General features: G+C 44.8%; 1 protein-coding gene across 1 annotated transcript in view; it reads right to left on the minus strand.

Annotated features, from left to right (window-relative positions):
- LOC109469500 (vitellogenin-like) overlaps window positions 1–14,082 on the minus strand; it is a 16,997-nt gene extending 2,915 nt beyond the window's left edge. Inside the window, exons 1-18 of the mRNA XM_019768022.1 lie at window positions 13,961–14,082; window positions 12,206–12,241; window positions 11,546–11,676; window positions 10,849–10,953; window positions 10,161–10,337; window positions 8,658–8,888; window positions 8,204–8,289; window positions 7,419–7,593; window positions 6,839–7,002; window positions 6,060–6,240; window positions 5,572–5,727; window positions 4,663–4,872; window positions 3,933–4,079; window positions 2,913–3,116; window positions 2,322–2,471; window positions 1,832–1,991; window positions 1,251–1,425; window positions 764–911 (exon numbers count right to left, since the gene is read on the minus strand). Coding sequence (XP_019623581.1) covers window positions 764–911; window positions 1,251–1,425; window positions 1,832–1,991; window positions 2,322–2,471; window positions 2,913–3,116; window positions 3,933–4,079; window positions 4,663–4,872; window positions 5,572–5,727; window positions 6,060–6,240; window positions 6,839–7,002; window positions 7,419–7,593; window positions 8,204–8,289; window positions 8,658–8,888; window positions 10,161–10,337; window positions 10,849–10,953; window positions 11,546–11,676; window positions 12,206–12,241; window positions 13,961–14,003 — 2,679 coding nt within the window. The 5' untranslated portion in view covers window positions 14,004–14,082. The remainder of the gene's footprint in view (window positions 1–763; window positions 912–1,250; window positions 1,426–1,831; window positions 1,992–2,321; window positions 2,472–2,912; window positions 3,117–3,932; window positions 4,080–4,662; window positions 4,873–5,571; window positions 5,728–6,059; window positions 6,241–6,838; window positions 7,003–7,418; window positions 7,594–8,203; window positions 8,290–8,657; window positions 8,889–10,160; window positions 10,338–10,848; window positions 10,954–11,545; window positions 11,677–12,205; window positions 12,242–13,960) is intronic.
- Window positions 14,083–15,270: the final 1,188 nt, after the last annotated feature.

The following is a 15,270-nucleotide window of genomic DNA, read 5'->3' on the forward strand; positions in this document are numbered from 1 at the left end:
CCAGATGTCTTACTGAGGGACGACTGCGTGTGCAAGATGTCGGTAGCTTGAGGAATGAATCCCCTCTACTATATACTGCAAAATGCATTTTTATCATGTTCGGTTTAGGGTTTCCAAATAGTCCATCATCATCAAGTGAACACTGTTTGACTAATACAGATGCAAGTTTGCTCCACTTTTAGAAGGACCTGAAGTCAAATCCCTAAACATAGTTTCATGAGTTAGACATATCAATCTAGCATAAACTTTGAAGCAACCATCACAGAAATGAAAGCAGCAGATTTCACACTGTCTTGATGCATATGGCATTGGCACCTCTTTGGTAACATGACAGCCTTTTCTGTAACAAGACAACTGCACTTTATACATGACATTCTCTGATATCACAAGGTTGTCCTCAGTTTCTGATAGTGACTGGTCCCTTACGTACATGTACCTTGCTCTGGATCTTCTCAGCCTCAATGTTCCTGAGTATCCGCTACCTCTCTGTGCTAAAGGTTATGGGGCACATGCACCATGAGTGCTATAACAAGAATGCCCTAGGCTGGTTGTTGATAGTATTGGGCCCTTTGTGTATGTGTAATAAACAGTGCTTCTAATACAGGCTAAAGAAATGTTCTAAACGGGAAAATAGTACCTTGCTCTGGATCTTCTCGGCTTTGATGTTCCTGAGGGTCCTGTCTCTCTGTGCTGAAGGTTATATGGCACATGCACTGGTATTACAAGAATGCCCTAGGCTGGTTCATGATAGATGCACCCTTACCTTGCTCTGTATCTTCTCGGCCTCGATGTTCCTGAGTGTGCGCTGCCTCTCGGTGCTCTGGGCGCTGGCGGAATCGTGGTACTCCCGGCTGGTCTCCTGGCTCTTCTTCTTCAGGTAGTGCATCACGCCCTTTCCATCCTCCCACTGCCTGTATATGCATAATACATGAGGGAGGAAAATTAGTACTATGTGGCATGTTTTGTCTGAGAGAGAGGGAGAGGGAGAGAGACAGAGGGAGGAAGGGCGAGAGAGACTTGAATCTTCAAGAACGAAGCCAGGTCAAGAGAGAGAGTGAAAGAGAGATGGAGAAAGCGAGCAAAAGAGAGGGAGAGAGCAAGTAAGAGAGGGGGGGAGAGAGCAAGCGAGAGAGGGATGGAGAGAGCAAGTGAGAGAGGGAGAAAGGGAGAGAGCAAGAGAGGGAGAAAGCGAACAAGAGAGGGAGGGAGAGAGCGAGAGAGAGCGTAGAGAGGTAATGATTAGACCTTACCTGTAGAGAGAGTCCACCATGGTCTGCATCCCCGAGGCCCTGACGCCAGTCTCCAGCAGGTTGATGCTGTAGCCCATAGCCTGTACACTCAGCTTAGCCGTGGCCGCGCGAGGAAACACAGACCGCTTGTCAGCGATGGTCTGCAGCGCAACAGAGGCTCCCATCTTCATCTCATCTGTAGGGAAGGGTGAATGAACGATTGAGGGAGTGAATGGATGGATGATAGAACAATTCATGAATGAATGATGGAGGGAATGGAAGTGAATGAATGAGTGTGTGAATAACTGATGAATGAATGGATGAATGAATAACTGATGAATGGATGGATGAATGAATAACTGATGAATGGATGTCATTGTTTCATGAGGCTCACTGACTGACTGAATGAATGAAGATGGATCAAGTATAGATGGATCAACCTGTTGCTTTTCACAGTACTGGATGAATGAATAAATGAATGAATGACTAAATGAATGAACAGATAAAAGATGCCTAACTAGCTATACCCTTCCATCTCTGAGTGAGAGTAGGAATCAATGAATGAGTGAATGAATGAATGAAAGACAATGAAGAATCCTTACCGTCCATAGCCTGGAACTTCTCGCTCTGTGAGTACTGTATCCCGAGGTTGAATGGTCTGCAGAGCCTGAGTGCCCGCTCGCAGCCCAGACGTGTCTTCTGGTCGCGCGGCATGCGGCTCCTCGCACAGCTCCTCAGGTGGGTGTACACAAACCGACCAACCTGCAGGAGGGGAGGGAATTTTTTTATGTAAGATTTACCACATTTGTGGAAGGACTGCTATTATAATATCATCTTCAAAGATGGCAAGCCTGAGACCAGATAGTAAGGTTCTGGTTAAATTCATTTGCTGAGATTCCAAGATCTTTTATATCTTTTTATCTTGATCAACACAACAACAGTACAGCGACTTTCGTCAGGTCTCGGGCTCAGATCTGACCAAACCAACAAAGCTGATTGGAGGTTTCCCTCTGTATAGACTATGTAATCAGATTGAAATGAAGCCTGTGGATTGTAGTCTGACCAAATAAACAAACAAACAAACAAACAAACCTGGTTGGATGTCTCCCTCTGTGTAGACTGGGCGACCAGCTCCAGGACTGAAGCCTGCGGCTCAGAGTCCATCAGGCCGATGAAGGCAGCGATACGCTCCTCGGCCGGGTTCTCTGGGTTCTTAAACACTGGGAACAGGATGTTACGGGTCTGGAGGGGGAAAACATTAAAATGGGAAATTATTCCATGTCAAGACTGGAAACTGTGGATAACAACACCAGTCCTCTACTTTTGATGTCACTTGCCGTTGGGGGATTTTATTTTACATTTGGGCAGAGTTCATCTCCCTATTGTACTGATGGAGTAGATCTTGAAAATCCCTTGCCCCTTACTGACATCTAGTGACTGAAGGATCTTGACTTAGCTTTGTTGTCGAAGATAGACTGAAGCAAAAGGGTACTTTGAAAGTCCTATTTTGTATTTTTCATGATGTAGCTGATATTTCCATGAAGTGATGTTACTCATTCATTCACCCCTTCAATTTCATCGATGAATACATCTAATCACTCATTCATCATTCATTCACACAATCATTCACTACTATCAGACTACAAAAACAAAGAACTCCCCAGATACTGCAGGTCTGCTCACCTTGTGAGGCTGTTTCTTGGCGATCCTACGCAGAGCGTAGATGGCCTGCAGTCTGATCTCGGTGGGGGTTGTCTTGGCGTCCTTTCCGGAGATTATCTCCACCAGACTGTCGACAGAGTCCTCCAGCCCAGCGTTCCCGATCGCCTTCAGGCACATCATCTTCTCCTCAGCTGTCTTCTCGGGCTTGATGCCGGCCAGAAGTTGCTGAACAGAAGAGAGAAACAAAAGAGGAGACATTTTTATCTCTTGGTTTAAGGACCTAAGCCAAGCAGGAAGCTTACAATGTCACATGTCGTCGAACGATCTTGATGTCTTGTAGAAGTTCCAAGCTGGCTGGGACAGAACTAACCACTGACAAGAATCTAAGATTTTTGGACGTTTAATGAAGAAACCAGCTGTTATCTCTTTGAGGGTTCAGACTCAAGCACAACAGCTTTGATTCATGGCACTTACTCCTAACAGGAAACATGGAGAATGGTCTTGCTAAATACAGCGCCATACAGTATGAGTAATCTATTTAAAGAAAGCCTTGATCTTCATCCTGTTCTTGATCTTGAAAAGTCACTGTGTAACACCCCTCTATTGGGGTGATGCATTAATTAAGGTTTAATGACCCGCCCCGAGGTGAATATGGTGTGTCACAGGCAGGGAACAGGTGCTCTTATGGGAGTCATTGGAACACAACTCAAGTTATTTTTGGATTTTTTAGAAGTAGAGCCGTGTTCTATTGGGTCACCTGAGGTCATATGCGGGTGATTATTCATTTTGTTTAATGTATGGATTGGAATGAACAAATACCCGATTTTGACTCTATTTGTGACATTACGGCGTCATAAAGAATGTGGAATGGAGCCTTCTGATTGGTCAACGTCACCCGGCTATATGATAATATGCATTGATATGCCACAAGGTCCCCAATAGGACTCTGGTCATGTCCTACATAATAAAGCTTCCCAAGCCACATACAGCTACAGAGGAAATGTCCCCACCACAATGCGATGTTGTAAACAAGTTCCATACCTTGGCGTACTCCCTCTTGATCTGTATGAGCTCGGCGGCCTCCTGAGGCTGTGTCTTGGTGAACTTGTGCACCATGGTGCCAAACGCCAGCCAGCACACCTTACGCAGGTTAGGGTTCTGCTGCGCCTTGGGGGACTTCGCAATTTCCTGGATAACACACACACACACACACAAAAAAACAGATCAGATTTTATTTTTATTCATTTATCAGGGTCACACACCTAAGGCTAATATAGGGGTCGCCTAGAGAGTCCCATAGCTTCCTTTTGAAGGAGGCAATAGACAGTGACAGTGCGAGCGTCAGTGGAAAGAGTGTTCCAGAGTGACGTTGCTCGGTGGAAGAAGATCAGATGAAGATGCTTTTTGAGTCAATTTATGACTGAAAGTTATAAAAAAGCCGTGAACAAACTGTACTTCTTTGATGGACCAGCTCCCCTGCAAAATGTTATCTGTCTATTGGCCAATTTGTACGTTTCTTTCCAGTCCACCCTGAAGCCTGGTAGAGGCTAATTTTAATCATGATAGCAGCTTTATATTTGCATGGTTTGCCATTAAGACAAGAGGATAGCCTCTTTACAGGGTTCATGGTTTGAAATTCTCTTATGACATTCTGTATTGTAACTTGGGCAACTAAGAAACAATTCACAGTTGGGCTATATCGCTACTCATTTTTATAGCATTTCATATTTTGGATGGAGGCCTACATGTACATGACAGAACGTGTACTTACCAGCATGAGGCGGGTGGCAGTGGCTGTGCAGGGGTTTATGGACACGGACAGACCGGCTATCAGGGTCTGTGCATCCTCCTGTGTTATCTTGTTCTCCTCCAGTAGCTCCTTAACCACCTTGAGAGCCTCCTCAGTGCCGGCCATGGACACGGCGTCGATCATGAGTTTGCGGGTCTCAGACTGTGCCTTCTCCTGACTGGTCTTCGGGGTCTGATAGGGAAAAAGCCATCTTTATTGCGTATTCTTGCACTTGGCAATTGCACCTTAACACTTAGCTATCTAATGTCAATGCCCCAACTGTACTTGGTGACAGCAAGTTCCACTCTACCATAGTTCCAGGAAAGAATGAATTCTTGAACACCTCAATCCTTGGTAGATAAATCTGGAACTTGAAGGCATGGCTATTTCTTGTTCTCTTCTGGGCTGGTATTAGGTACTTAGTAATTGGGACGTCCACCAGTTTATTAGTCATTTTGTACATCATGCATAGTCACTCTGGACATTTTTCTTAACTGTCTTCCAGTGACACCCACTGTAGGTTACTTTTCATTTCCGTGACACTAGTTTGAGGCAGTTAATACAATATGTATTATATAAACATCTAAGTGCATTATTCCAAATAGCATTGAGAAGGTATATAATATACAAGTTATATTTTTTGTAAATTCCCTCAGTTCATGTCGTATTATTCATTTATTTATGTATAACTTTCAGTTATACTGATTTCATTTACATCTTTTGTTATGTTCTTTGTATAATCTATTTTATAAAATTTACATATTGTATTCCCCCTGGGCCTCCTTGGAAATCAGCTATTGGCTGAAGGAGCTACCCAGGTGTCATTGAAGATTAAATAAAAATAAAAATGAATAAATAATAAATATGCATATGTAATATAAGACGTCTAACCGGTGTGGTCTTGGGGATCTTCTCCAGGCAGAACTGCTTGAGCTGCTGCTTGTCCATCTTGCGCAGCTCGGTGATGAGCTGGATGATCTGTTTGGGCGTTTCTTCGGTGATGGTCTCACGCACTCCGCGGGCAATGCCCTCACACAGCTGGGTAACCTGCACAGGAACAGGTTAGTAAGATTCGGTTTATTAAATGTAAAAGCTATATCAAACATCATCTGGCCCACAGAAAAGTATACTTCTAGTACTTGTCTTTGGTGATGGTCTTCCGCACTCCCCAAACAATGCCTTCACACAGTTGAGTCACCTACACAGGAACAGCATCTCAAGATACATGTAATCTTAATTTTCAAATAAATTTGTTAGCATTAGCATTTAAATGTTAATTGTGCTTTTTTGGCTATTTTATTAGTTATAAGCTTGAGTGCAGCGCCACACTGTCCTTGTTATGTTTTGATGTCTTGATGGATAAAAAAAGAGCCATCCACCTTCTGCTGGGTGACCTCCTTGCTCTGCTCGGTGCTCTCGCGGCTCTCCTGGCTGCTGCCGGGCTGGGGAGTTTTCTTCTCGAACACAAACATCAGTTTGCCCTTCTCCTCAGGCTGCAGCGGCTCGGGGATCTTTGGATCTGGGATTGTCGTCGTGGCCTCGATCAGCTCAAGGGTCTGCCTGTGAGAAACGTTCCAATAACGTCTTTGTCAAACACAGCTCATTTCTAAGTCTAAGGACTTCAATTAGGCTTGGCCTCGATCAGCTCCAGAATCTGCCTGTGGGAAAACCATGCAGAGACATCTTTTTGTCAAACTGAGCTACATTCCAACCGCATGCGTGTAAATCACACTAAAAAGTCATGCCAAACGTCATTTAAAGCCATGTCAAACAGAGATAATTTCTAAGGACCTCAATGATCATATCCAGAATCTGCTTTCAGGAAATGTTCAAAAACATCTTTGCCAGGGAAAAGGTAAAGGTCTAGCCATAACCTTTAGGGAGAGAGATCTTTGTCAAACAGAGCTACTGTACATATTGATCTGAAATAACTTTCCATCTACACACATGCAAATTGTGATCAAAAGTTGTGCAAAACGTGACTTAGATCCGTTCCTCTCCCAGGGATTCGAGGCCAGAACCTTCAGATTCAACAGGCATGACAACCTTGCCACATTTGTGCTACAGTACATGTTACAGAGAAACTGCTGTGCAGTACAGATACAGTCAAGATCAAGGGACTGAAGAATAAGGATGGATTTCTGAAGACGTTACTTACTTGGCGAAGGTGATGACATCCCCGCCCTGCTCGGAGTAAGGCTGGAAGACGTGCTGACCACGTGACTCTGCGCGCTGGATCAGGAACTTGCCGCTGCTGCTGCGGTCCGTCACCAGGCGCTGGCGCGTCTCAACCGTGGACTGAAGGTGCTCCTCCTTCTCGGTCTGTGGCAAAAATAAGGAAGTCAGAAAACGGCTTATTACTTGAAAATTCAGAATTATCATTAGCAGTGAGCCCAAGAAAAGATGGTGTTCCTCTCATGACTAGACAGCTTTGTCTTCTTGAGCTAGGCAACGCATAGTGTTAGTAAGCTAAACGGAGTGCAAATGAACAATCTGCTTCTCATCCAAACCTAAACAAGAAATCTCTGATACTTCAGACTTCCAGGCAGCATTTTATGTCTTCCATAGGGTGACCTCCCATTTCCTGTGTCTTACCTTTAGACCTCCTGCCATTTGCTCGTCAACTTACTCTGTCCGAAAGATACATACAGACCAACTTTCAACTGGATGTGGCCTCTAACCACGGAGGTTACAGAGTCAGATGTCTTAGAACAAACTTAAGACGTTTTCCCGCTCACCTTGCCGACCTTCTTGCCGCTGATGAAGGAGCGCTGCTGCTGAGGCCTCTCCCTGCAGTTCTGGAAGTCCTTGGTCTTGGTGACGACCTGCACGCCCTTCTCCTTCCGGCTGTCCTGGACCAGGTACTGCGTCTCGCACTGGCCGCTCACGTCCTCCTCCATGATACGGAACAACCTGCAGAAATGCATAGGCAAAACATATGTAAATAGATGAACCTGTAGTAAGTGCACATATGCAGAAGGGCTCGTTCCAGTCAGACCTGCTTTATCCAGTATCATGCTCGGGCACGATTCCAGGATAGTCCGCACGTATCCTTAACTGTTACAGTGTCTGGGGTAAATCTACTTTCTTGAATATGCAGAGACTATCCAGATCTGTGCCTGATCCTAACCCTTTCAGGCATAGACCGAGATCGGCGCGGTTCTAGATACAATACCCCTCAACTCCCATCTCCATTTTCACAAGACATTTGACAGCCTAAGAGCACTGACAGTCATTGAAGACCTTCGAGGCCATTGGGAGATACTGAAAAAACATCCAAATGATAATTTCTAGAGCGAGAGGTTGGTTGGCTGCAATGACAAGGTCAACGTCAATATTCAATGTCACGTCTTGTCGCTGTGTTAAGTTCTTTGCCGTCTCATTTCTTAAGGTATATTCATGACACCTGAAAAAAGCAGGTCTCAGACCAGTCTTACATATTCCTAGCATGGAGTTAAAAGACTACCTCCATGTTCCTAGTAAGTTAGGTATGCTTAGCTTGAAACTAGACAAACGAACACACCTCTCTGGAGACTTGTCGAACGCGACGTTGGTCTCCTCCCGCCCGTCCTTGTCCAACATCTCGGAGTTCTTGGGGTTACGGGTGCACTGTAGGAAGGGAACAACGATGAATTTAGGTTGGTCATTGTCTGATGCAACAATTTAAACCCCTGTCACACATTTTAACCCCTGTCAGACCTTCCCAAGACTTTGATCTTGATCAAACCCCAACTATGGTCGGTGCTGGTTTGAAAATCCATCGTTGTCCATGGGCTTCAACAAAGTGGGCTTCATGGTTAGGGTTGTTGACTAGGAGTAAATGTGTACCTAGATTTAGTCTCTTAAATGCCTTTTTTATGAATAATCGACTGACACAGACGTTTCGAGACTACTAGACAACCTCGCCGACCAACCGAACCTTATATATAGGGGTTTCAACAAACGATGATAACGAGAAGTACTGTTCCTGTAGTTACCTGGAACAGGTTGATGACGCCGCGCTTGATGTTGACGGACCACTGGGGCTCGTCCTTCTGGCCCCGGATGCTCTCCACGCGGCCCTGTCTGTACACCACCAGCACGGGCTTCTCCAGCTGGCGCCGTAGCTCCGCCAGCTCATCGGCGGGAACCTCCTCGCTCTCCTCCCGAGAAACCGACTCCGAGCTCCCCTGGCTGCTGGTGCGACCCTGCTGCTCGGCCGACGTCTTCTGTTGGAAGGACAGTACGTGTTAGAGAAATTTTCTTGCCCGAAGGCTAATTGCAATTACAACGTAACATGGAAAGGACGGAAACTTCTTCGAGATTCTCTTCTTTGGCATGTCAGTCACAGAAGACTGACGGCTGCTGGTGCGACCCTGCTGCTCAGAGGACGTCTTCTGTTGGAAGGAAAATAGGTGTTAGAAATTTTCTTTGCGAGTTCTTGCCCGGAGGTTGATTGCAAGTACATTGTCTCTTTTCTGATCTTGGCTTGGCTTCGTATCCCAAGATTGTCAGGGGCCCTTCCCTCTCCTGAATGCTGCACGCCCGCTGGTGGCTTACAAGTCCGATGCGTGACCGGCATACTCGACCACAGTGGCTGCAGGTAAATGACGGGTCTGGTGTTGGAGCCGTGACGGTATAGTTCTTCCTCTTTCTACGTTTCTCTACGAGGGCAGTTCTGCGTCTCCTCTCGAAGGCAGAGACTGGGTCGTGAACAGTACATTGTAGCATTTAGAAAAAGGACGGCGGCTGTTGGAGCGACCATGCTGCTAAGAGGACGTCTTTTGTGATAAGTAAGGATAATAGATGTTAGAAAGGTTATTGCAACATTGCACGGACTTCGAGCTCGAGCCCTTGGCCGGGCAGCTGGCTGCTTGAGAGGCCCTGTTTGTAGGTAACGATGATAGATGTTAGGAATTTGTTTGCAAGTTCTTGCCTGCAGGCTAATTACAAGTAATATGTTACCAGATTCTGATACCTCCTGTCATTCTGCCTGTCAGTCTGCCCTCACCCTACCCACGTGTTGTCAACCTACTCCTACACTTTACACGACTTTCCTGGATGGAGGCCTGGTGAACCCCATCTCGTATTGGCCACAAAAGGGCAGCAGAATCTTCAGCTAGTTGAAGGAGGCTGTCTCAAAATGAAAAAAAAATCAGTACCTGTTCCTTGATCCTGCTCGCCTCGCGCTTCTTCTGTTGCTGGTGCATCTCCATGCTCTGTATCTCCTGTCAACCTGATCGGCCTTCTACCCACGAGCTAGCAACCTAGCTACTCCGTCTGGACTAACGGATAATCACAGCTCAGCCACCCAAAACAATAATACCCTGATACAATCTTTAAGAATCGGTACCTGCTCCTTGATCCTGATGGCACAGCGCTGCTTCTGCTGCTGGTGCCTCTCCATGCTGGGCGTCTCCTGTCAACCTCGTCGGCCTTCTACCCACGTGCTATCAACCTAGCTACTCCGTCAGGCTAATAACAACCTTAGGAGTCTGTACCTGTTCCTTGATCCTGCTCGCCTCGCGCTGCTTCTGTTGCTGGTGCCTCTCCATGCTGGGCGTCTCTCGGCTCTCCTGGGAAGACGTCTGGATGGACTTGGCGTCCCACTCCTCGGCGGAAGACGTGAACAGGTCCTGGCGGAACGCGTCCTGGTGCTGCTGCTCCTGGGCAGTCTCCTGGAATGATGGATGAATGAATAAATGAATGAATGCATGATGAATTAATGCGTCGGTGAAGGTTAGACATCCAGGTAGTAAGATACGCCAAGAAACTGGATATGATTTTGGAAACTGGATATGATTTTTGAAATTTGCAAACTGGATATGATTTTCCAAAGTCATATCCAGTTGCTTGAGTAACTGCTTTTTGGCGAATGAATGAATGGATGGATGGGTGAATGAATGAATGAACTTTATTGCTCGACAATCGTGCATGATACAATGTATAGCAGTAAGACAACAATACTACAAAACTAAACTATCTTCACTGTGTTGGTAGAAGTTTATTATGAAACAAGTTTAAACTGTAATTTCCAACCCAAAAAATTGGACTCACCTAAATTTTCGACTGTACAACTCCAGTAAACTATCTTGCAATTATCACTATCGATAACAATATATGAGTTACAATATAGTCATGTATTGATGATTTGGTCTCGCCTATGGAATGAGATATACAGAAACTGACCTTGGAAGTTTTCTTGACGATCCTGTTGAGCGCCTTCTCCTCAGGAGACTCCAGCTCGCCGCGCAGCGTCTTCAGCTTCACGTTCTCAAGACGCAGCAGGATCTCCTGGGGGTAAGGAAGAAGGGATGCGAGAGTGAGTGAGTGAGTGAGTAAATGAAGGATGCGTGAGAGGGATTGAATGTAGGATGAATGAGTGAAGGATGAGTGTGAGTGAGTGGGTGAATGAGTGAAGAGTGGGTGAGTGAAGGATGGGTGCGTGAAAGATTGAAGGAGTGAGAGAGTGAAGGAAAGAGGATAAGTGAGTGAGGAAAAGATGAATGAATGGATAGGTGATTGCATGGATGAATGAATGAATAATTGAATGCATGCCTGCATGGACTTCATTGACTTAAGAAGACTGGATGAATGGGTGAGTGAGTTAGGGATTGGATGGATGGATGGACAGACAAATGTGTTAATTAATGTATGAATAATGAAGTAATGAATATACGAATGATAAAGCGGTTGCATTGATGGTTAAACGAACTTCCGTTAGTTTTGTGCGTGGCGTTACGAATATGCTTGAGTCATGACGTCATCACGAATATGCTTGCGTCAGACGTCATGACGAATATGCTTGCGTCATGACGTCATGACGAATATGCTTGCGCCATGACGTCATGACGAATATGCTTGCGTGATGACGTCATGACGTTACCTCGTCCGTCTGGAACTGCAGGCGCGCGTCGCACTCGATCCTCATGCCGGAGAACCTGTCGGAGGTTTTCGGGATGCCGGACATGATCTCTCCCTCGTACCTGTACCCGTAGGCCCGACCCTGACCAAACACTGAGGAAGAAAAATAGTTGTAGCTTTAGCACATGTCACAACCATCGTAGTGGATGCCCCTACGATGTTTTTCTCGCGGCAATATCGTATGTTGTAGATTTGAAGAGGAACACGTGTCTCTTCTCCAATCTACAATCGTTGCGGAAACTTCGCCCGACCCTGACCAAACACTGAACAGGCAAGCAGATGTTACTCTCTGAGCAGAGGTTTGGGCTTTAATTTGGCTTATTTTTAGGCTTTTTTTTTTCGGGCTTTCTTTATTGTACTTGTATCTTTTTTTTTCTCTGGCAGGAAAAAAGCAGTACAAAAAAAAGAAAGCCCGATAAAAAAAAGCTAAAAATAAGCCAGAGCACAAACCTCTACTAGGAGATGTAATACATTGTCATATTGATACGAACATTTGGACTTCGTACCCTTACACATACCAGTATCGTGACCCTGATCGTGAACTTGATTAAAGTCACTGATAAAACAAATGACGTCAGTAGGAAAGAACAAAAAGTCCTCAGAGAACAAAAATAATTCTTACCCTTGTCAGCAAGGTCTTCTGATCTGATGGTCGCCTCTGCGGGGAAAAAAAGCGTAAACGTTTTTAAAGCTCAAGACGAAAAAATGCCTTAGCGTTTAATGTAAAGTGATGTTTACTTTCTTCACCTATACTTATAGCTGTATGTTTATATATAAGTGAACCTCCAATTTACGCTACTGTTATGCAAGAAAAGGTAGAGCAACTTTCGTACGGTCAACTACAAACTACAAAATAGAAATACAAAGCACAAAAAATGTCGTAGGGTTCTACGTAGCAACAAAGAGGGCTACAATCACGTGGGGTTGCCGATCGTGGGTTGCAGTATCATCATGACAGGTTACATGCAATTCACATTGTTTATTCTATAGAGCAGATTCTGTTGTTGTTTTCTTGCAGTACACAGCGTGTCCTTGCGCAATTGCCCGCCGAGGCCGTATCCTAGTTTTAGGTACCTTAAAGTTTACATCATTTAAAGTCAACATTACCCATAGCGGAAAACTACAATGCGTCCTTGCCAAGACCATATCGTAGTTGTGACACAGGCTGATTATGTTATGCACCCAGCCGTTTACAATTACATCATTTAAAGTCAACATTATCCCTAGCGGAGTGACATAACAGCATCCGGCGCATTTCTTGGCTTGTTTTCAACTTTATGTAATTCGTGCTTAATATATAACCGCCGTCCTTGGTCTGTTGTTTTCGTGCTGGGCTGCAGATGATGTAACCCGACTATCGTTATATATAAAACTGCATTTCTACTAAGAACACAAAACCCACTAATTATGCAGAATGTGGGACTATTCATTATCCACTGCCTTCAAAGAAGAAGTCGAACCCCACAATAGCTAGCGTAGTAGTAGAAGTAGAAGTTTTTTCCCAGACAGTTGTTACCTGTCTCCTGTTACTGTGTAATGAGTATTATACTTGATTGTAAAAGCAATTAGCCTTCGGGCATGATTTTGCGAACAAAGTTTTTTTTTAATAAAAAAATGAAATTTTCGATTCGCATTTATAAGACATGGATGATCTTTGGTGCCAATGATTAATGATCTTGAAAGTTGTATACAGTTTAACTTCACTGGTTGATTGGGGCCCTAGATTGCAACCAATTCGCGATTGTCTAAACTGCAAAAAAATCGACGTCAGAATTTACGAAAGCAGCCAAGAGCAGCCAAATCCTCAGAAAATATATATGAATAAGTAAATCTGATTCAAGTTAGAGTTGGGAAGAGAAATATTTAATCCTTTCCAACTTAGCTGAGAGGAAGGCGACGAACAAAATCAAGTTAACCGTATAGGGTAAGGTGATGAACTTACGAAAATGAGTTATCGAAAAAAAATCTTTTTGGAAAAGTATGTGGATGAGTAATGCTGATAGGAAGCTCCACTCGGCTAATAACTCCACTAATAGCTTCTGTATCTACTGAAACAAGGCAACCAACGATGGCAAGATTCATTCGTCTCCGGAAAGTCAAGAACACACTTCAAAACCAGCCATGGCTTACTAGAGATGAACTTATGATAACGCACTATCATAAAAAAGTATTTAAAAAACTCCATTGATTTTCCACAATTAATAGTTGGCTGGCACACAAGACTTTTAAAGACGACTTTTACAGACAACCTCGCCGACTATCTCCCAACCACAAATGATCTTGATCACGACCAACTCCCGACCATAGTCTGGTAGCTCATGATTGGTTGTAGGGACTTCAGACAAGTTCATTCCCAAGAGATGAAAGTAGTACTCACGCGTCAGGCAGGCCCCCAGAAGGAGGAGAAGTAACTTGTTCATGGTGTCTCAGTATCAGCCGAACCGTCTGTGTAGAGTATTCGGGCTGGAATGAGAACTCGCCGTGATTGCGGACGGGTTTTTATACCCTGAGTCGATCATGTTTGTTTTCCGAACGCTCCACGGACTTTGCTCGTGGCTTTGTTGATTTTGGACGGAGTGTGCAGTTTTGTGCTTACTTGATACTGCGCACTAGGACATTCCGTCCCACGTTCGGTTGAAAAATACTGCATAGTCGAGGACTTCGTCTGCTGTTGTTGTGTCGAGTCTTGCTTTTTGCCCAGCTGATCTCAGCTTTATTGTAACTTGAGATCTCATAGTTCACGCAAACACGTCACTCAACTGTGGCCACGTTCTCATGTCACGTTCAAGTTCGAGCTGTTACTCTCTCCAAGCAGATGTTGGGTGTAGATTCGGGTAAATTTTGGTAAAGACTAGAAGGCAAGCTTGCCGACCAACCGCCAACCACAGATAGTCTTGCTCACGACTAACTCTCAACCGTGGTCGGGAGACGGTCGGGAGACGGTCGGGAGGCCATGGTCGGCAATGTGTGCCAGGGAGTTGAGTAAAGTTTTGCGGTCAGAAAACTTTGCAAACTTAACTCATTACAACTGCTTGGAGACACGGGAACAGACAGATAATATGGCAATAACTGCAGAATTCATTATTCTCATTAATGGAAGCATTCTGTCTTAAATTGTACTTTGTATCTATACCTTGTCTATCGTGTGTTGGGATATTTTAGAGTCATTGTGTTAATATACAGGCCTTAGATTGGTGGATGTCAATTATTGGTCTGATTTTTTTTTACCACTCTGCATGGGTTACTGGTCAAACACTGCGGATTTGCAATCAGCAACTCTATGGCCGGCTAACTCCTCTTGCAAACCAGTGCGTCTGTGGAGAATCTGGTGGATGCATGTCATTTTTGGAGGTGGTTCAAGCCCAGTCGTGCCCCGTTGTAAACAACTTCCCTCCTCTTGTAAACACATCTTTGCCCTACTTTTTATCTATTCTTGTCCTAAGCTTAGCAGCTGCGCTGTGTAACTGCTCTATCCGACCTTGGGCGTAACACTAGTACTCTAGCTTCAGCGCTTCTTGTATTCATAACCGTGCTTCACACACATACACTCACACCCACGCACACACCCACAGACCCCCACCCTCACACACAGTGAAGTAACACACTTCTTATTCAAATGTTCTTGGAGACGTCGTCATAATCATTTTCCGCACTGTCTCCGTGACATCAAGAACCATACATACTTCT

Source organism: Branchiostoma belcheri, unplaced genomic scaffold (assembly GCF_001625305.1).
Source record: "Branchiostoma belcheri isolate BF01 breed outbred unplaced genomic scaffold, Haploidv18h27 scaffold205, whole genome shotgun sequence".
NCBI classification, from domain to species: domain Eukaryota; kingdom Metazoa; phylum Chordata; class Leptocardii; order Amphioxiformes; family Branchiostomatidae; genus Branchiostoma; species Branchiostoma belcheri.